Genomic DNA, 21,978 nt, shown 5'->3' on the forward strand with positions numbered 1-21,978 from the left:
GATTGTGGTCTAGTTGTAGAATAGAGATGCGAGATCGATAGTGATGTCGGTCTATAAGAGTTGCTCGATTGGGAATTGTTGAGAGTTGCAGAAGTAACTTTGTGTCATAAAATATGTGATGTAATTTTCACCAGTATAGTGGATTTCAGTTTGTCATGCCCATTAATGTAACCTTTTTAAGTGAAACTCGTAAGTCATTGTACCCTTGGGGTGTATGCATTTAACCTTTATTTCTCATTTTATGGTTCGTAGTCTCTCATATTTTATTCTAGCCGGTTAAGTATATGATCTTGTTAGGATCCAACTTTTGAGGTTTGTAATTCTTCTTTTAAGAGGATTTTTAAATCCTAACAAGTGGTATCAGACCAATGGTTAAGTACATGGTTAAAGTTTGTGCATTTAATTAATGAAAACTACATGAAAAAATATTAGAAGTGTTTAGTTTGAGGTGAAGAATATGGTGGCAAGCACAAGCATTTCAATAAAAATGATGAAAAATCTATTTGGCACAAAGGAAGAATACATAGAGCTATTTGATAGATGTTGCCATGTAAGGTAAGTGATTTTGATATCTAGATAGAGAATATTGGATATGGTGATATATAATATCAACCTCATAAAAAAATACCATGTTATATAGAATTGACCTTGATATTGATAAGTTTCCTAAAAAGTTAACAGTTCAAAGAGATTATAACTCTTGGTTATTTCTCTTGGTTTTCGAATTTTTTATATCTTTAGAAAATTTCCTATTTTGAGTGGAGTCCTATAAGAGGAATGAGAGAGGAAATAATATGTTTAACTTATTTGAGTCATTATATGGGAAAGATAGATTTCTATGGAGAGAGATATATATAGGCCTCCTATGCATGAGAGACAAGGCCTCCACATAGAGATGAGAGAAGTGAGCTTCCTAAAGAGAAAAACACTTCGATGGTGCTTCTTGAAAAATGAAAGTTTAGTTTTTTGTGGAGAAGTGATTCGTATTGAGACTTTAAGTTGTTTCCCCCTTTAGTAAGAGAAAGTTATATTACTTTCAAAGTTTTCTTCCTAGACAGTAGTTTAGCTATGGAATAGAGATGAGAAATCGACTGGTGATGTCTGTCGAGAGACTAAGTGTGAAAAGGTTGCTCGACTGCGTTTTGTTAAAACTTAGAGAAGCAACTATATCTCCCAAACTATGTGATACAACTCTCATTAATATAGTGGATTTTAGTTTTCCATGCACATTAGTGTAGCCTTTTAACGTGAACCACGTAAATCATTATGTTCTCATGGTATTTGCATTTAACTTTTTATTTCTCGTATTATAGTTCGTAGTCTCGCCTATTTTCATCATAGATGACTAAGGGTAACTTTTGAAGTTCATATTTTCGCATCCAAGAGGACTTTTATATCTTAACAAGTGCTATCAGAGCGCATAGTTCAGTACAAGCCTAGAATTTGTCCATTCTGCTAAAGAAAAACACATGGTAAAATATACAATATTTTGTTTGCGGTGGAGAATATGATGGAAAGCAAAGGCATTTCAACAAGAATGACAAAAATTTTATTTGGCAAAAAGGAAGAATTCATAAAGCTATCTGATAGATGTTGGCATGGTGATAACGTGATTTTGAGATCAAGATGAAGATTGTTAGATACAGTGATATACAAAATCACCGCAAAAGGAAATCTCATGTTATGGAGTTGATCTTGTTATTGATAAGTTTCCTAAAGAAAATAGAAGTCCAAAATAATTAGAACTCTTGATTATATCTCTTGGTTTTTTAGTATGTGACATCAATGGGAAGGTTTCTATTCAATGTGAATTCCTAACTTCTATATCCTAAATGAGAGAACAAATAATATATGTGCCTTATTTGGGTCACCATATGAGATATGTGACTCACAAGAGAGAGAGAGTGTGTGTGTGAGAGAGAGAGAGAAAACAAAAAAAGAGAGGAGAGAAGTGAGCTTCCTATAGAAAAAACATTGCGACGATGCTTCTGATAGAGTGAGATGCTAGTTTCTCATAGAGAAACAATTCTCGTAGAGATTTTTGGTGGTTTCCTCTTTTAGTAGAAGAGAGTCTCTGTTGCTCTCAAGATTATCTTCCTGGACAGTGGTTTAGTTATGGAATTGAGATGAGAGATCAGCAAGCGATGTCGGTCGAGAGGCTGCGTTTAAAAAGGTTACTAGACTGGGTTTTGTGAGAGTTAGAGATGTTAGCGTGTATATATATATCTTGATTGTATAGGTATATATCTCTTGATAAGATTAGGTGTTTAGGATTATGATAAGATTAGTTAGTAATTATTTATAGCTTTTGGTGTCTATCCATAACTTTTGGTGTCTATCCATTGTTTTTATCCAGAACTGTTACCAGCTGTATATTTATATGGAGCCTAGTATATAATTTATTAATTAATAAAGAGAGAGTTCTCTGCACTATTCTGAGTTTCTAATATGGTATCAAAGCCATAGGCTCCTCAACCTCAAATCTAAGCTCGTGCCTCAGATCTGAGGTTGCCGTATCTGAGCTCGTCTTCAGATTTGTTCTGACTCTCTGTCAAATTGTTGCACCCTTTCTCTCTCTAAAGTGATATCAGCACATTGCACCCTTTCTCTCTCTAAAGTGATATCAACACATTGCACCCTTTCTCTCTGTAAAGTGATCTTAGTGCACCATTTCTCTCTCTAAAGTGATCTCACATAAAGTTGGATTTTCTTTATTTAGGCGACCCCCATCGCAGGACCATGTGAAACGTACAAAGCTATGGCCCCCAAAATGGCATCACGTCATACCTTAGACTCCTGTACTCTTCACCTCCATAGATGAAAACCCTTCCTATTAGACTCCCACCTCCCTTAAACCCAACACAACACAAATCCAACAACTCTCTCTCTTCTTCTTTAGTTTTTGCCTCGTCCTTGAAAACCCTTTGAGAAGATGACTTGGAAACACCATTCTTCAACCCCTTACCCATTTAAAGAACACGACCACTCTCTCCCTCTTCTTGATTCAGGAACCCAACAGAATCCCAAAAACTCTTTCTCTAAAAGAAAAAACAAAGCCTCTCTCTTTTAGGTTGTCTTCCACAAGCATCTTAGGTTGAAGCAGGCATGGAAAACCTTTGTGCACCCCTTAGCCTCACACCCATATTTCCAACCATGCTTCTCATCCCTTGTTTTTTTTGGCTCTTCCAAGTGCCATTATGTTTTCTCAGCTGTCTCAACTGTTTGCTCCTATTGGTCACGCCATGTACGTGAAGCCTTAAAGATCCAACCCTTTCGTTTATACAACTTATTGTTCAAACTCCAGTTGCTTTGTATCAAAGCATTTTGAGTTTGAAAGGAAGTGTTAGCGTATATATTTATCTTGATTGTATGGATATATATCTTTTGAGAAAATGAGGTGTCTAGGACTATGATAAGATTAATTAGTAATTATCAATAAATGTTGGTGCATCTCCAGAACTATTGGTGTATATCCATAGGTATCTATCCAGAACTGTTACTAGCTGTATATTTATATGGGGTCTCGTATATTTTTTATTAATTAATAAAGAGAGAGTTCTCTACATTATTCTGAGTCTTTAATAAGAGAAGTAACTATGTGCCCCAAAATCTACGATTTAACTCTCATTAGTATAGTAGGTTTGAGTTTGTCATGCCCATCGTTGTAACCTTTTAGGTGGACCACGTAAATGATTGTGTTCTTGTGGGTGGGTGGGTGTATGCGTTTTATCATTTATTTCTCAATTATGGTGGTTCGTAGTCTCACCTATTTTGATCATAGCTGGTTAGGTACACGATCATGGTAAGATCCAACATTTGAAGTTCTTGTTTCCACATCTAAGAGGATTTTTAATATTTTAAGAAAAAATATATAATGAGACCATTTATCATTAGTACAAGGTGGTCACAATTAATCTTAACCACTAGATGTAAAATTGGGTGGTTGCATTTATTTCATTGACTAAGCTCAAAGTTGAAAAGAATTTTTTCGAACTTTGTGATGCACTCAAGATACTAGATTTCACATCAGATGGTAATAAATAACTGTGACCTCTCTGTATTAAAGGTAAATGGTCTCATTGTACACAATCCCATATTTTAAAAGTAAGATTATTTGCATTGGTTTGGAGTTTTAATGGTTAGCATTTAAGGTGATAACTATTTCTTGTGTTTAAATTCATCTAATTCACCTTTTAATAAAGTTTTAATATAATTTTATATTTCAATCCTACCTAAAAATAGTAAATCTACCAAGTTGGCACTAAATTATATTTCCCCTCTAAACTAGAAGAGAAAAATGGCCTGGGAAGTCCCTTGGCCAATGCCAAGCCACCAAGCATGGGTTTCAAGCCCAACCTAGTGTGAGGGCCGACTTAGGGGTGCAAACCATATATAAATCCAAGGCAAAGCTGGTTGCCCTTTAGCTCAAGCATTTTACTTTCCATTCTTTCAAGTGCAGAAAAAGCACATGTTGGAGTACTAACTCTTAGTAAAAGAACATCAATTCTCTTAAGGGTTACGTTAAGGTACTCATACATGAAAGCATTTACTTAAAGTACTCAAACATTTTTTTACATTAAGTACGTTACTTTTTATTACAAAAGTTTTTTGAACAATGATATTTTTCTTCTTTATGAGAGGCATGATAATTCTAGAAGAATTTAGTGGGCATTTAATGCACCATGTGGATCATGTTCAACCCATATAGATGGTGTCATTCTCCACTATAATTAATAAATGTTTTTTTTTATATCATGAATTTCTACTTTACCCCTAAATAATTACCCAAAATACCTTTAGATAAAAGTTATTATATTATAGGGTAAGGGTATTAAATGTCTAAAAATATTGGTACATTAAGTAAATGCTCACATGTATGAATACCCTAACATAACCTTTCTCTTTAAATAGCATAATATATGTACATGGTATGCCAGGTTGCCATATCAATATTCATGGGACCAGTTAAAGAGTGGAACATCACTTACCAACACAACATAATAAAAAATTGGTGTTTTATCTTAGGCAAAAGCTTATCTAAGGTTGCAACCTTAATCTGTAAAATTTAAGGTGCACCAAAAAATCTATTAGAAAATGTTGTTTTAATATTGGGAAACCCTCTAATTGGCAACCTCGACATCAATGTATATATATATATATATATATATATATATATATATATATATATATATATATATATATATATATATATATATAAGAAAATACTGAGATTAGCCCACTAGCTCATATGAACATATGATTCATATGAGCCCAATGGCCCAGATTAAATCTGGATCGATCTGACGGTTACGACTTCATTTTGTATTTGATTTTTTTTTTTTACAAATCTAAATAATTTGAAATTTTAGAAGTGTATTCTTCACAAATAAGAGAATCTAATAAAAATATCAATAAAATAATTTGATCAAAATACCGTTAAAAGGTTTTGGAGGTATTTTGGTCGATTTAGTTTTATAAATTATTTTTAAAATATTTTTATTAGGTGCGCCTTGAAGAGAATAATGGATGCCTAAAATTCAAGTTATTTGGATTTGTAAAAAATAATTAAAATTCAAATAGAAATGAGGTTGTGACCGTAAGATCGGCTCAGATTGAATCTGGGCCATTGGGCTCATATGTTCATATGAGCTAATGGGCTAATCTTTTATATATATATATATATATATATATATATATATATATATATATATATATATATATATATATATAAGTTATCAATAAATTCATTCACTCAAGTCCCGCACCCATGTGATGACTTTTCTCGAGATCTATGTCAAACTCACATAGGTGTGGGAGGGTCTCATAGTGTCATTACTCATATATATATATATATATATATATATAAAATAATCATTATGCATAGTTCCTATAAAAGATGTATCACTACTTGATGAAGTAGTGTCTGTATCTGAACTATTAGACGAATCATATATTTGAATAATGTCATATATTTTATTTCTGATGGACTCATCTAATGTAATAGAGTCTAATTTTTGTTTGACTTTGCATTGGCTTTTATAATGGCCAACTTTTCCACATTTATAGCAAACAGATAATTTCTTACTATTTTGTTGGAATTTTTTAGAAGCAAAACGTTTAGTAAATTTCCTATATTTTTTATGTTTTGTTGGAAAAGACGTATATGTTTTTTCAGGTTTATTAATGCGATGTTTTTCCTTTTTATATATTTTATGTATTTTATGTGGTTTGTTTTTATCAATATGATAGCCAACTTGTTGGTAGAAGTCTCCTAACTCCTTTTTACCACTTATGTTTTGTTTATCAAGTTGCTTTTTAAGTTTCATATCTGTGCATATGGCTAATTAGGGTGTGCTAGTATCATCTTTTTTAGATAAGCAGATAATGTAGGTAGGCTGATTGTATTATGTGCTTGTGGGTTCAGGATATTGTTCTGAGGAGGTATACGTTTAAGGGGTAAGGAGGTAGGATTAGTACTAAAAATATCCCACCATTTAACTTTAAGGGTTTTGCCAAGTTTAGGAATGTACTCATAATTATTCGTATTATTTTCAGAGATAGTATAATCCCAGTTTAGGATCCAAGGTATTTGGTAGATGGCCATGAAGTAGAGATGAAAATCATCCAGTTCGGTACAAGTATTATGTTGTGTAAATTTGGTTTGAAAGGCTTGGAAAGCATCGGGTAAGATTTGGGTCTGTGATCCCCATAATAAAAACCAGTGGCGGAACCAATTTGGAAATCTTTCGTAAATAGGGAGTTTAAATTGCAAGTACCAAGAATGAGTATTATTTGGATTCTGGTATGAGAATACCTTATGCCAGGCTTCTATGTACTCAACATATTTATAATACTTATATTGGAAATCTGGATTTAACAATTTTTTCCCTTGGAGAGGATTACATCCCCAATCGTCATAAGAAAGTAATTTTTTGATTTGAAATTTTGAATAAGCATATACTTTAGTAGTTCCTTGATAAAAATGAACAATCGAAATCGAACCGGTTTCCATGAGAATAGATTCATACTATTCACGGGTTTTGACCCCGTATGATGGATTTAAATGGTTTACAAGGTAAAGGGGAGCTAATTTATTTGGGTTAATTTGTGCATGGTTATCAGAAATGGGTATATCTGCTAAGAAGGCTGTGTCTATATAGACTGATTTAGCAGAAGTAGAGGTTTGCTTATTTGGGTATGTTGCAGGGGAAAATGCCGGACTTAGACTTGAAGTTTGTATTGGACTTTGAGGAGGAGTTTGAATCAACTATTCAGGTATGTTTGTAGATCTGAGAGGTGACATAGGTGTCAGATTCAAAGAGGAATGGATGGGCATAAGAAGCCCAAACATATTGCTTGGTACTAAGTCCATGGGTTGTTTTCCTCTTTTGTTGTTTGGAGGATTAGGAGGATTATTCATATTGATATTCTTATTGGCAAGAAAGAGTTGCAAACCGTATGAAAGTGTATCTTCGTTAGGAAGTGTGGATAAGGTGCGGTCCCCCATGCAAAAATTCGTTATGTAGTTTGTTTTTATCAATATAATAGCCAAATTGTCGGCAGAAGTCTCCTAACTCCTTTTTACCACTTATGTTTTGTTTATCAAGTTGCTTTTTAAGTTTCATATCTGTGCATAGGGCTAAGCCTTCAGCACATATTTCAGAGGATAATTCACCTAAAGTATATTGAGCGTAATTGATTACACCACTATTTTTATTTTTCAGACGTTCTTTGACCTTTTCAACGAATAGATATGGTAATCCTGCTACGAACTTTTCTTTCCAGTGGTCAAGATGACTATCTTCTCGTATAAGTAAACGAGAGAAAAAAACGTCTTTATACCATTTGTAGTGAGATAGTGTAGGACAATGTAAATTAGATAAAAGATCAGCAGTTTGAGCTGCAAGTATTGAAGTATTTCCTATGAAATGAAGGGCAATTGTATAAATCAGTGAATTGACAGCATCACTTTCAGAATATACCATATCTTGGTTATGTTCATTTTTTGTTGTCCATTGTCGAGTATTTGTTAATATTTGTTGTTTTGTTTGTTCATTGAGATAGGAATCCCACCATCCTCTTAGCCATCCAGTAAATCCTGAGACTATGGCTTTTGCTATTTCTTGATCATGACTACCAGCCATTTTACATGCCGAAGCATACATAGTCATATGTTTCATTGTATCTAATATTCGGTGATCGGAAATTCCATCAATGTTCCAGTCTATAACAGTTCGACCAGTATATGTAGAAGTATGACTTGTAAGGTCTTCTTCTAATTTGATATCAACTGGGGTTGGTCTCTTATAATATGGTCGGGCATTTATTGGTTGCCAATTTCTATTATAATTTACTCGATTTATCGTATCTGGAGTAATATGAGTTTCAGAAAATGCTTTTTGTATATTTGTTATTGTGTTGGCAATTGATGGTTCCATATTTTCATCTGCTTGGAACATTATTTCTTCTTGAAGAGTCATATTATCATGTTCTGGGATTTTTGTTTTTCCCTTATCATTGTCTGGTATAACAATATTTTGTTTGAGATCTTTTATTTCTAATTTGGATAATTTGGAAATTAATTGATCCATGAGTGTTTTATTATCATCACCTATATGAAATTTTTCTTTATTTAATTCAGGAGGAGGTTTAAAAAATAATTGTTTCTTTTCCTTAAAGGTGGGAGGATGTAATAAGTTTTCTATTCTTATAGTTTGTTGTCCAATAGTGTGAAGGTAGAGATTCGTATAATTATTTTGTTCAATTATGTGTGAAAGTAATTCTATACGAGCTAAATTTGCATTATTTAGTTTATATGTAGTAGCTACTGTTTCGTATACAATCATTTGGGTTGAGGTTGAGGATCCCATATTTTGCTCTATGTTTGATCCTGTAGTGGCGGATCCTTTCGTAGCTATTCCTTGTATTTTCAGACTTTATTCAGGAGGATGTATGGCTTTAATTGTGTTTCCTTCAGTAGTATTAAATACTGTATACTGGGTTTCCAGTGTGTTTATTTCAAAATCGAGAATAGAGATTTGTTTTTGGCGTAGGATGTCTTTTAGCCAATCAAAAAAGCATGTTCCTTTATTTCCTTGTTTTCTCCATTTGTTGAATCTTTTGTGAAACAAAGATACTAATTTAGGATCAAAAGTTTCTACATACCATTCTCTGATATTTTTATTTTCGAGGGATAAATAATCATTTATGATGAATTCTTCATCCAACGTTTCTTCAAGTTGTAGTACTTGAATGAATTCTGCTTCAGCAGGTTCTTCTTGAGCTTGTTTATATTGAGGGATAATGATATTATCAGGTGTTCTTAATAGTCCATCAAATTGTGGTTTTATTGGTGTTGATGGAATATTTATGATAGGAGGAATTCTATTGTAAGTAGTAACAGATTTTCTTGCTGGTTCTGGTTCTCGGAAGGAATAAGTACTTGAAGTACCTGAGATGGATGCATCATCCATAATTCTATTATTTGTGGTGAATTGGATTTCAATATTTCCATCTGTATATTCAATAATTTTATCTGGAATGTTTTGGGTAGATGTTTGTGATGGTTGATTTTCATTATGGATGGACCATGTTTGTGGTAGAACAATATCTGACCATGATATTGTCTTTGGTATAATCGTATTAGATTTTTCCATATTGCTTTGAAAAAATATTGTTTGTCCTCTAGTATCTATTTGAAGTACATTTGGACATAATGTATTCATTACTTTATAATAAATACGATAAATGATGGCTATGTTTTGAGAACCTAACATCATATTAAATCCTTGAGTTTTTAGATTTAAAGATAAAACATTTAAAATATTTGGATCTGTAAGAGATACAGAATAATTTGGAAAACAATTGAAATATATTGGTCCACTACATAAACTAGATTCGACCATTCCTAGTAGTGAATCAGAAAATCTATTATGCCTAGTATCTTGTAAGCATACTAGGATAGAATTATTTAATCCTAAACGAGTTAAAGGTTTTACAGCTATTTGGATTAATCCTATATGTAAATATTTATAGTTTTTTGAGATAGTAATTGAAAATCTTCTTGATTATTTGTAACAGATAGAGTCTCTTCTACTGTTTTAATAGCATATCCGATTTTTAAATCGAATGTGCCTTTCTTATAAACATCTGATATTGGAACTTTGGGTATGTTCCAATTTTGTATTTGATTTTCAATATCATTAATAATAATTTCTTCTTTATTTTTTATCCTTAGAGTTCTATTAGTTGCACTAGTTGTTTTATCCGTTAGATTCTTAATAAATTTTTCCATTATTAGGTTGCTGTTGAGTGTTATCTTGACAGTCCTCTTTGACTACCTCTTACGTCTTCTAGACCTCAGCGGCTCTCCTGGCCTAAACGGTCAACTGACTGGGTGTCTGAGCGTCTCTAACCTCAATACTCGGACCAACTTTCTTTAATGGATTAATTTGTTAAGTTTCTTAAGATAGAAGAACTAGTGATAACTCTTAGTCCTCTAATACAGGGTTGGCTTTGATACCATAAATGTGAGATCACCCTATAAACGAAACCTATAAATATAAACGAAATAACCGAAATAATAGAGAACTTATCTTAAGAATTGAAATATTATACCATGATAAGAAATTACTTGCTGTAATATGTTAACATAATAGAATAATACTAAGATAATAAAAATAACAGACACAATAGATATATCTATGACTATCCACGAAGTATGAGTATGATTCTGAATTTTTATGCTAAAGACTAATTTAAATTGCATTGTACAAAAACATACAAATCATATATTGATTCAGGAAAGGAATTCACACTTACGGATTATTACAAATACAGAGGCTGGACAATGCCTGCCATTCGTGAGGGCAGTAAGAGGGTAGAGATGATAGATTACAATCACATATGTATACTAAAAATAAAGAGTAAGAAGTTACCGACTTGAGAGACGGTAGAGTTACAGCGCTACTCAACTACTGTCTTAGAAAGAGTGAGAAAACAGGAGAGAAAAGCAAAGGAGAATAGAAGAAGGTAGAAGAGGAAAGAGTAGAGGTCTGGGCTTGATCTTCTTTAGTCTGCGGGGAGTCCTTGCCTGCCTTCTGGTAAGTGAAAGGAGTTATTTATAGAGGGCGAGAGGTTGCTTGGTCACGAAGGTATTTCCTCTGATTGGCTGAAGGTATCTTGGTGTTGAAGCTATCTTTTGATTGGCGGGAGGTAGCTTAGTGCCGAAGGTAAAGGATGGGATGTAACGTTTTGTCGTGTTGTCAAATACGTGTTGGTTGTGTATTAGTTGATGGGGAGTTGATGTGACGGAAGAATCTTTAGTACTATGCTTGAGGCGTCGCGGCGAGTGTCTGCGGTCGGTGGAGTCACGTCGGCATATAGTGGAGTCATATCGCGAATATAAGAATCTGCTTTATGTCGCTAATCTGCTTTATATCTTATCATGTGAACTGTTGCTGATGCTGATTGTATTGATCGGGTTTTGGTCGGGTCGGGTCGTATTCTCGAGCTGTAATTATTGGTCGGGCCTCTCGCTGAAATCTTATAACAATGGATTGCCAGATTGAACTGTCTCTTCTGACGTAGTCGGTGCAGTGGTATCGAGAGCAAAGATATTGAGAAGATTTTGCTCTAATTCTTCAAGGGTAGCATTAGGGTGTGCTAGTCTCATCTTTTTTAGATAAGCAGATAATGTAGGTAGGCTGATTGTATTATGTGCTTGTAGGTTCAGGATATTGTTCTGCGGAGGTATACGTTTAAGGGATAAGGAGGTAGGATCAGTACTAAAAATTTCCCACATTTAACTTTAAGGGTTTTGCCAAGTTTAGGAATGTACTCATAATTATTCGTGTTATTTTCAGAGATAGTATAATCCCATTTTAGGATCCAAGGTATTTGGTAGATGGCCATGAAGTAGAGATGAAAATCATCCAGTTCGGTACAGGTATTATGTTGTGCAAATTTGGTTTGAAAGGCTTGGAAAGCATCGGGTAAGATTTGGGTATGTGATCCCCATAATAAAAACCAGTGGCAGAACCAATTTGGGAATCTTTCGTAAATAGAGAGTTTAAATTGCAAGTACCAAGAATGAATATTATTTGGATTCGGGTATGAGAATACCTTATGCCAGACTTCTATGTACTCAGCATATTTATAATATTTATATTGGAAATTTGGATTTAACAATTTTTTCCCTTGGAGACGATTACATCCCCAATCGTCATAAGAAAGTAATTTTTTGATTTGAAATTTTGAATAAGCATATACTTTAGTAGTTCCTTGATAAAAATGAACAATCGAAACCTAACCGGTTTCCATGAGAATAGATTCATACCATTCACGGGTTTTGACCCTGTATGATGGATTTAAATGGTTTACAAGGTAAAGGGGAGCAAATTTATTGGGTCAATTTGTGCATCGTTATCAGAAATTGGTATATCTGCTAAGAAGGCTGTGTCTATATAAAGTAATGATCGTATAGGACCTTCCTCTACCCATGTGTGTAGGACCCCAAAGGATCACTATTAAAGTTGGCATAGATCTCTAGAAAAATTATCACATGGGTGTGGGACTTGACTTTTCTATAAATCCATGCCAAATTCAATGGTGATCCTTTGGGGTTTTACACACACGAGTGGGGGAGGATCCTATAGGATATATATATATATATATATATATATATATATATATATATATATATATATATATATATATATATATAGCTTGTCTAGAGTTAATAACCCCTCAAAATACAAAGGTTAAAGTTATAAGGGGTTGTGATCGGTGTATATATCAAAAAAATAATTATTTTTTGTTTAAAAAATTATTTTAATAGATAACTTAACTATTGAGCAAAGGTAAATTTGAAATTTTTACAAAAATATATGAGATTCTGAAAGTTAATGTCCTCAAATTTTATTTGTAAAGTGCTATCGTCTATTAGTAAAATTTTTAACTTTACCCTTTATGAAGATAACAAAAGTACTCATTGTCTTGTAATAATACCTTATTTAATGATGAAGATATCACAAAAAGTAATTTTTTTAAAAAAAGTAGACTACAAAATTAGTAAATCCACCCTTCACAACTCTCTTTCTATCTTTAATATTTGTAATTTGAAGGGTTGTGAAGTTTAAATTATATATATATATATATATATAGAAAGAGAGAGAGAGAGAGAGAGAGAGAGAGAGAGAGAGAGAGAGAGAGAAAGAAAGAAGATGGGATTAGCCCACTAGGTCATATGAGCTTAATGTCCCAGATTGATTTTGGGCTGATTTGACGATCACGGATGTCCGTTAGTATTTTAATTTTAGTTTTTTTTTTACTAATCCAAATCACTTGAAATTTGAGGCATGTGTTCACAAAAACAAGTGAATCTTTGAAAAATATTAAAAAATATTTTACATAAAATAAATTGATCAAAATACCCCCAAAAATTTTCGACAGGTAGTTTGGTCCTTTTTTTTAACGAATATTTTTTTTATATTTTTATTAAGTGCGCCTTGATGAGAATAACACACAACTAAAATTTCAAGTGATTTGGATCTATAGAAAAAAAAAAAAAATTCAAGCACTACAGGATATCCGTGATCATCATGTTGGCTTAGATTCATTCTGGGCCGTTGGGCTCATATGTTTATATGAGCTAGTAGGCTAGTCTCATCATTTTCCATATATATATATATATATATATATATATATATATATATATATAAAAGATTTCGAGTGACAAAAAATAGTGCATCTTGCGAAATGTTATCTGGAACGTTCATTTTCAAGCTTTTGAAGTGTTTATATATCTGTTTGATTTGAATTCTTTTGGAATTTGAAATTTTAAAACTAAAGATAAAATAGATTCTCGGGCTATCTTAAAAAAATTTAACACCAAAATTACAACTCATGATAAAATTTAGAGATGCATCTTACTTTAATTGTTTAAGGTCACAAAGCACACCCTTTAATCTTATGGATATAAGAGAGGAAAAAAAAAAGAAATTCAAAAGTACCGACTTCCATGATTGCGCATGTAAAAAAACTAAAGTTAAGGTTTTAGATATGGCTATCTGGATGTGGACACAAGACCTTAACAATGGACCCCAACAAATGCGTTTTTGTTGAAAAACATCTTCAAACGCAGACAATTTTTTTATTTAAAAAAACGTAGACAAATGCGTTTTTGTTGAAAAAAACGTAAACAAATGCGTTTTTGGTGTAAAAAAACGTAGACAAATGCGTTTTTTTTTTATTTAAAAAAAAGTAGACAAATCCGTTTTTTTTTATTTAAAAAAACGTAGACAAATGCGTTTTTGTTTAAAAACATCTTCAAACGTAGACAATTTTTTTATTTAAAAAAATGTCACTCTTGAAAAACATCTTCAAACGTAGACAATTTTTTTATTTAAAAAAATATATTGTTTAAGTACATGGACAGATGGACTCACGCAGTAGCATAAACCATTTGGAAAAGTAGAGGTCTAATGGACATCAAAATTTTACATACATGTAGATCTCAACTAGGTAAAAAAAAAAATGGAAAAGTAGAGGTCTAATGGGACATCAAAATTTTACATATGTAGATCTCAAAAAATAATAATAATAATAATAATTGCTTATAAGAAAAATGAGAGACAATGAGTAACATTTTAAAGAAATGGGGCCTCAACTAGGTACAAAAAAAAAAGAATTCGTATAAAAAAAATGAGAGACAATGAGTACCATTTCGAGAAATAGGACCCCTCATTTGGTGAAGGCGGGTCTAGGTCTTCAAGAACTCAGCGATCTTTTTTGGAAGTTATTTATTTTTTAAATTCAAGATGGACAAAATTTTAGCTCAAAAATATAGGACTAGCTGTAAACCCCTTTATAGAAATATTCCCTTTTGTTACAACTGGGGTAAATTTTTTTATTAATCTCACGTAAAATAGTCACGAATTGCCTCTATTACAATATATCTCTTGCTTAATATGGATGACGTTTGTATAAGGTACCCTTTTTATATTTCGAAAACTTTATAATGTTTGAAAATATATTTTCAACCCTAATTATAAAATTTAAAATTTTTAAAATATTACAAATCGAGCAGATCTATAAACAGTTGAAAATCTTGAAAACCGTGGTCCAATTAATTTGTTACAAGATGTATTATTTTTAAGACTTGAAATTCTTTTTTTCTTCATATCCATACGTCTTGAGATCGAAATCACTAAATTGAAATGTTTCCAAACATAAGAACACTCCCTTTTAGAAAAATTTTGAACACCTTACTTCAATAATATATGATTGATAACTCATGTAAACTTAACGTTCGAACGCTAGCATATGTATCTGAGAACATATTCTCTCTCTCGTGTTTAACTAAATATTTCGTCCAAGCACTCAGCGAGGCTTCTGCTAAGGGGTACCCTTGACCACTGGCAGGTGAAAATTCTCAAAGAGTTTGAAGTTCTGGAATTGGAACCTAAATTTTTTTTTTGGGTAAGTCAATGGAGAGAAGGCTCCCTACCCGATTTTTTATTCATAGAAAAGGGATAACACGTTATTATACAACCTTATAATAAGGCAGTTGCGCCAAATCATGTAATAAAAAAAAACAAAAAATAACGATTACGTCAAATTACGGCTCTTGTATAAAGCGATTCTAGAGCATCAGCTTCCATATTCACCTCACAAAAAATATGAGCAATAGACCACCCATGAGGCGATAACCTAAAACTTTACCTATATAGTAATATGTGATATTATGTTGTATAACCTGTCTGGAGTTATGGGAATTGCTATATGCCATGTTTGATTGAAACTAGAGTTTTAGAAACTTGGAGATCTAAAAGTTAGCCTTTTTTCCTTTTTTTTTTTTGAACAATTAACAAGTTGGCCTTTTTTTTTTTTGGAACAATTAACAGTAGCTATCGTTAGAAGAGAGCAAAAGCTCCATAGTACATAATAAAATAGCGAGCAATAGCCTATACTGCCAAAGACGACCAACCCAAACTTAACATCCCTGACCCATTAAGGCCCTGTAGTGCAAGCAAAATGACCCCAACTAAGCATACCCAAGCAACTTCCACAAACCTCAAGAGCTTCGACCTACACCACTCAAACCAAGACTCGCACCAAAGACCCATAGGAAGCTCCATCCCATGCACGATATCCTCTCGAACCGGGGTTGAGACTGCGAACCAAGCTGCACTTGTCTAATGACGCCCATAAATAATACATTAAGATATTAGCAAATTTTAACCGTTCAATAAAGTTTCAATGACAAATATTTAACGATCATACATCTTTAACATAATCGACGGTTTAGATCTCACAAATATAAGGACAAATGATTATTGTTTTGCATTGAATTTCATTTTTATTTTCTCGTAGCACATCCATAATAGTACACAAAAGTAAATATGGGAAATATAGAACTAATTTGACAATCCTCTCTGTCTCGATAAAATGCACTCTCGCTCTCTCTAAATAAAATGCAACTCTCGCTCTCTCTAAATAAAATGTAGACTCTCTATCTCTAAATAAAAAGTAGACTCTCTTTCTCTCTAAAATAAAAAATAAAAATATATATCTCTCTCTCCAAAACGGACCCTTGGAGGGAGAGGAAAGCTTTAGCAATTCTCTTCATCTCTCTATCTCAACAGGAAAACCAGGTTAGCACAAACTTCCCACGACTTCTCCAATCAAATCCGATGACAAAATCAGGAGTATCCATTATTCAACCCCCAAATAAGTGCCATGTGATATATTCTTAGTTTATTTTTTCTGAATAAATATATTCTTAGTTTATTTGTTTCCAATTTTTAAAAAATTGAAAGCATTCAGTATTCATTTTTAAATTTTATCTTTTGTACAATTTTTTTAATTTTTGCAATGTTCCGCTTTTATATTATGCATTTTTGGTTTCTAGGGGCTTCTACGTTTTTATTTTTCAAAAAGCACTTCAGACTTGAAAATGGAAAAAAATTATTTTCTTTTTTGTGATTTTAGTGTTGAATTTTTAAGAGATTTTACAATTTTTAAAATCTCTTTAAAACCAAAAAAAAAAGAGTGCAAATTATGTACGGACATTATTGGGAGGGATCAATTATCAAATGGGCACTCGTTTGCCCAAAATTACGAACACCACCCCCCTCCCGCTATAATTTTTTTCCTAAGTGGCTTCCCTATCCGGCAATATGAAAATTGGATAGGGTTTTTATTTTGGCACTCAAGAGAATTGTCGGCAATTGCGTTGTCAAACAAAGGGATCCAAAAACACAGGCGCCAATTTAAACTTGGGTCAATTTGTTGCGAAATACCAGACAACTATTTAGACTTTCTAAAACCTGAGAGGCTATTTCACTACTCTGGCCAGTCCATTTTCTCCTCCCTCTCAAGTTTGATTTCTCTCACATCCTCTCTAAAGTTCTTCGATTTCTTTATCATCTTTCTATGTTGGATTATAAGGAGATGGGCCTTGTGGCGAGCTCTTCTCCATTTTATAAAGAGAGAAAATTAGTCTGAGAGAGATGGGAGCTCTTCTCCATTTGTATAAAGAGAAAATTAGTCCCGTGAGATAGGAGAGGGGAGCCCTTCTCCATTGTATAAAGAGAGAAAATTAGTCCTGTGAGAGAAGAGAGCAAAATGTTGCCCTCATTTTTGTTTTTGCATAAAATGCATCTTCGTGACGCCCTAGCTCCATTATCTCCTAATTTTCTAGACTTGGTTGCATTTTTGGTTTTAAGGGCTGCTACAATTTTTCTTTCGTAAAATAACTTAAAAACCAAAAATGAAAAAAAGTAAGAAAAATTATTTATTCAATTGTTTGTATCTTTAGTTTTTGATTTTTTTGAAAGGCTCTTAAAATTTTCCCTATCTTTTTTAGAGTTCTCTTTATTTTTCATAATTTTTTAATTTTTTAAAAATTATTCCACCAGTCCCACTGGTGAACCAGTCTGAACCAGCCACCCTGAACGGACCAGTGTGCTCACTGATTTAGCGTGCTCATTGGTTTAGTCGGAGAGTATTGGCGTGCAGGGATAGAGAGCATTTGAATTACTCGTGGCATGGGATTATCATGGCCTCAAGGGCATATTTCAGAAAGTGACTATTAATTGAAAGGACAAAATGTAAGAGCATATTTTACTGTAATCTACGTGCACTTGCTGGTTTAAGAAAAAAAAACATATACCATATTAATCATGTAATGGGTTAATCTTCAAGGTGGAATCTAATCCAGTATTTTAACACAAACCACAACTCCAAAAGGGTATCATCAACGAGGTGAAAGTTGATTGACGTAAAAGAACATTTTTTTCATTCGAGTTTGAAAGATAACTTGTGGGATGATTTATTGCATATACGTCCATAAATTACAGACTTAGATTACTTTTATTCATCGAAAAACATGCACATCCACAAAAGAAACAGTGGGAAAAAGAAGAACATATCTAGCAAGGATCAAAACAATATTTACCACCCTAGAACTGGAAACTTTCAAGCAAACTAGATAATAGATTGGCTTATGGCTCCTATGTATAATTTCAAATGGAAACTGACCTCATAATCTCATTGAATAATACTAAACATTTAATGGACAAACTCTAGAGGAGTTCACGAACACGCACTGGCCTTTTAACAGCATTTGTGAAACCCTGTATAACATATCCAAGAATTGATTCAGGACTGAGCTTTTTTCCTTTTTTGGGGCACAAACAAGAGTTCAAAAAGTAATATTAGATACAGAGTTAGATAGTTTAAAAAAAAACAAAGAGAGAAATTTTCCACAGTCCATACCTCATTAAATTTGAATAGAAGGGGGCGCGAATCTCTTTCTATAGTTGCTGATTGTGGCAAAGATGCGTCCGGACCTTGAGACCCTTTGCAGTTTGATTTCCTAAACCTGATAGAAGAAATTTAGCGTAGTTAAAGCCAGAATAAGAAAACCAATCAACCATATAATGTGTGTAGTTTGTGAGAACCAAAAGTAACATATCCATCAGTCTGCATGCCAATAACAATCTCATTAAACAAAAACTATCACCGTTAACATTCTAAATTTAGAGTTAATTTGCCCTGGAAATTAATGAATTGACGGAACAAAAGGCAAGTTTTTACATTTTCTTTTCAACAGTAGCAGGGACAACTTAGCTAAACAAATATTTGAGTTACGGCCGGTGCCCACATTCTTTTAAGGTGATAGTTCTTAGGTAGTTTAGTCACCTCTTCTTAACTTAGACATCTACCTCGGGAAAACCCTTTCAGGTTAAATACAATTGGAGTGTTAAAAGTGTGTTTCCAGTATTTTGACATTTGATTACAACATAAATAAGATATCACAATAGAATATATGAAGGCATTGAAAAGGTTTGTTTTTTTTTTTGGGGGGAGAGAGAGAGAGAGAGATAGAAAGCACCTGTCAAAGAAATTGGAGCCACCCACAGGCTTCTTTGCATTTCCAGTTGTCTTAGTCATGAGCCCAACTGCCTTAACATTATTAGATATCCCACCATGAACATTCTGTTGTCTTGGTCTTACATTTTCTGATTTTGCTAGACTAGTTTCTACAGGTGAAGCCGCATAACTAGCTTTGGTAGAATATGATTTTGCATCTCCTTTACTTGGAAACGGCACGCTTTCATGAACACTGACTTCAGATGGAAGTTCAAATCTACTCCTGTTTTCACCCAATAGTTTATGTTTCTCAACCTGCAAAGAGGCTTTGAAGATATCACAAGGGATTATGCTTACTGATGCATACATGCAGTAATTTTGCTTACAACCCACAAATATCCTTTCACAAATCATAATTTTCTTTTTTCAGTGACATTTAGGGCCTTGGGAAATAAAGGTTGCATGTTCAACTGTGAAACGAAATAAAGGATACAAATCATAATTTTCAAGTGAAAGGCTCGAATTCAAAAGGACATAGTTGGAAGTGGTGAGAAAATATATGGGGACTTATGGCCTCACTAAGGGTATGGCCCTTAACAGAGCAGAATGGCGGACCAAGATTCATGTAGCCGATCCCAATTAGTTGGAAAAAGGCTTTGACGATGATGATGATGATGATGTTCAACTGTGAAAACATATCACACATTATCTTTTATTTTATTCAAATTACAAACGTGATTCTTGGCACGTAAACTTAGGAGCTATGTGAGGCAGATTGCCAACAATACAGTTCATATTAAAATGAATAAAATAGAAGAATACAAAGTACACAATGCTAAACCCATGCATGGAAAAAGCGTACACCACAAAAATTATCAACTGTCGGACAGGATCGCTTGTATATTCTAGCTAATACGATATCCAAATTTGACCTAATCCTCTTGGAATCCCAATGAGATGCAACTTGGTGATGATTGCCTTTGATCCACAAATTGTTTATTGTATTCATACTTGCCCTTAGAAAGTAGAAACACTTCATTCTACAAACAAAATAGACAATGATCCTAGTATCAACCTTTATGAAAGGTGAACCAATAGACTCACCTCATGAACCAAGATCTGTCTCACAGCTAAAGGGAGGATATAGTGCCCAGGATGGTGGTCCTATAACAAATAAATTCAAATATTAGAAATGTTTCTAGTAGCATGCACAAATCAAAACGAATTTAGTGATGCCATACCTTAAATTTCATGAAATCACCAAGAGGAGGATCTAAACAAAGTGTCGAAACCTCAGTAGCCGCATATTTCTGTGTACCCTCTGGGGGATCAACTTTTCCATTCTTATATGTTATTGAATAAGAAACCATTGTTTCTACTACGTTATTCACATGATCCCTCTCTCGATCAGATAATAAATGCATTGCAACCTGAAACAGAAAGTGTGAAGGAAATTTGTAATACGAAGCAAATGTCAGAGTAATCCCAGATGGTTCCAGTCATGTTCCAGTCATGCATAAAGAGGGATATAACTGAGTCATCCAAAGTTATTTCCCTGTGATGGCAATGCACCAATGCCTTTAAACAAGTGCAAACAATTTGCAGCTTGGAGAAAATGCAAGGACCGGAAGTGAATCAATCACAACAAGATATATTCCGTATTCAAATATCTGAGCACTTGACTATTGAAAACAGCAAGCAATATACATTTCATAAGCTTTTACATATCAATGAAGTTGTACGGCTTCTCATAGAATAAACAAATAATCCACGACCAGTAGAATATGGTATAAATGTACTTTGAAGGGGTCACAACATCCAATTCTGATAACAGACAATGGAACATCAACCATGTCGGAGCAAATATTTTGGTGGGCCACACTGCACTTAACCTCTTGCGTGAATCATCAGGAATATATGTGGATGCCCCGACAGATTACCATATTCCGCACATTATTGAATTATGATAATTTAGTCAACTTAGATATTGGAAATCTTGACTTCTATCTTCTAAACATAGGGCAGACCTGCCATCCAAGCAAGAACAGAAAAGCATTGAAGGGAAGTGACAATAAATTCCTAAAAGTGGTCTGAACAAGAGCAGATCAAAATATTAGTTTTACACCAAGCAAAAATGTCATAAATATTAATTAATAGAGCAAGGCAATGTTAAGTCAGAAGCTTATAGTAATAGGTGCAAGATGAAACTTTTGATTAGGTGCCAAATATACTGGATCCCATACCATGTTATCACAATTCGTGATTACATGGGCAAATAATGCTCAGATAGCAAGAATAGTTGTTGGAATAGGGATCTGGCTCCAGATTGGGATCGGGAAAGGGAGAGATGGATCGTGAAAGGCAAGAAGCTCCCTAGGGTAAGGATTGCCATTCTTATACCCTAAGATATAGGGATCTTGGTCCCCATATGTATGGGAGCTCGATCCCAATATGTTGGAGATATGGATCCTGATATGTGACAGCTGAGCTAAATATGAACCTTGGGCTTCAACTTAGTACTAATATTACTGGAATTCTTACTTTCTCAGTATTAACTATTAAGTTGAACCTTAATTCTACTATACTATACTTTATACTAAT

The 21,978-nt window shown here is 33.4% G+C and overlaps 1 protein-coding gene across 4 annotated transcripts in view; it reads right to left on the minus strand.

Moving 5' to 3' along the window:
* Positions 1 to 18,309: 18,309 nt before the first annotated feature.
* CTF18 (P-loop containing nucleoside triphosphate hydrolases superfamily protein) overlaps positions 18,310 to 21,978 on the minus strand; it is a 37,827-nt gene continuing 34,158 nt past the window's right edge. For 2 of the 4 annotated variants that reach the window (XR_016059744.1, XR_016059742.1), the window contains exons 21-25: positions 20,619 to 20,807; positions 20,482 to 20,541; positions 19,400 to 19,660; positions 18,781 to 18,886; positions 18,310 to 18,638 (exon numbers count right to left, since the gene is read on the minus strand). Coding sequence is in view for 1 of the 4 variants with exons in the window: in XM_006842924.4 (XP_006842987.3) it covers positions 18,588 to 18,638; positions 18,781 to 18,886; positions 19,400 to 19,692; positions 20,482 to 20,541; positions 20,619 to 20,807 (699 nt within the window). In the remaining 3 variants the exon portion in view is untranslated. Of the gene's footprint in view, positions 18,639 to 18,780; positions 18,887 to 19,399; positions 19,693 to 20,481; positions 20,542 to 20,618; positions 20,808 to 21,978 lie in introns of all 4 variants that reach the window. The other 2 variants (XR_016059743.1, XM_006842924.4) reach the window with 1 other exon arrangement.

Source organism: Amborella trichopoda, chromosome 7 (assembly GCF_054954075.1).
Source record: "Amborella trichopoda isolate Santa Cruz 75 chromosome 7, AtrichopodaSantaCruz75HAP2 v2.0, whole genome shotgun sequence".
Classification (NCBI taxonomy): domain Eukaryota; kingdom Viridiplantae; phylum Streptophyta; class Magnoliopsida; order Amborellales; family Amborellaceae; genus Amborella; species Amborella trichopoda.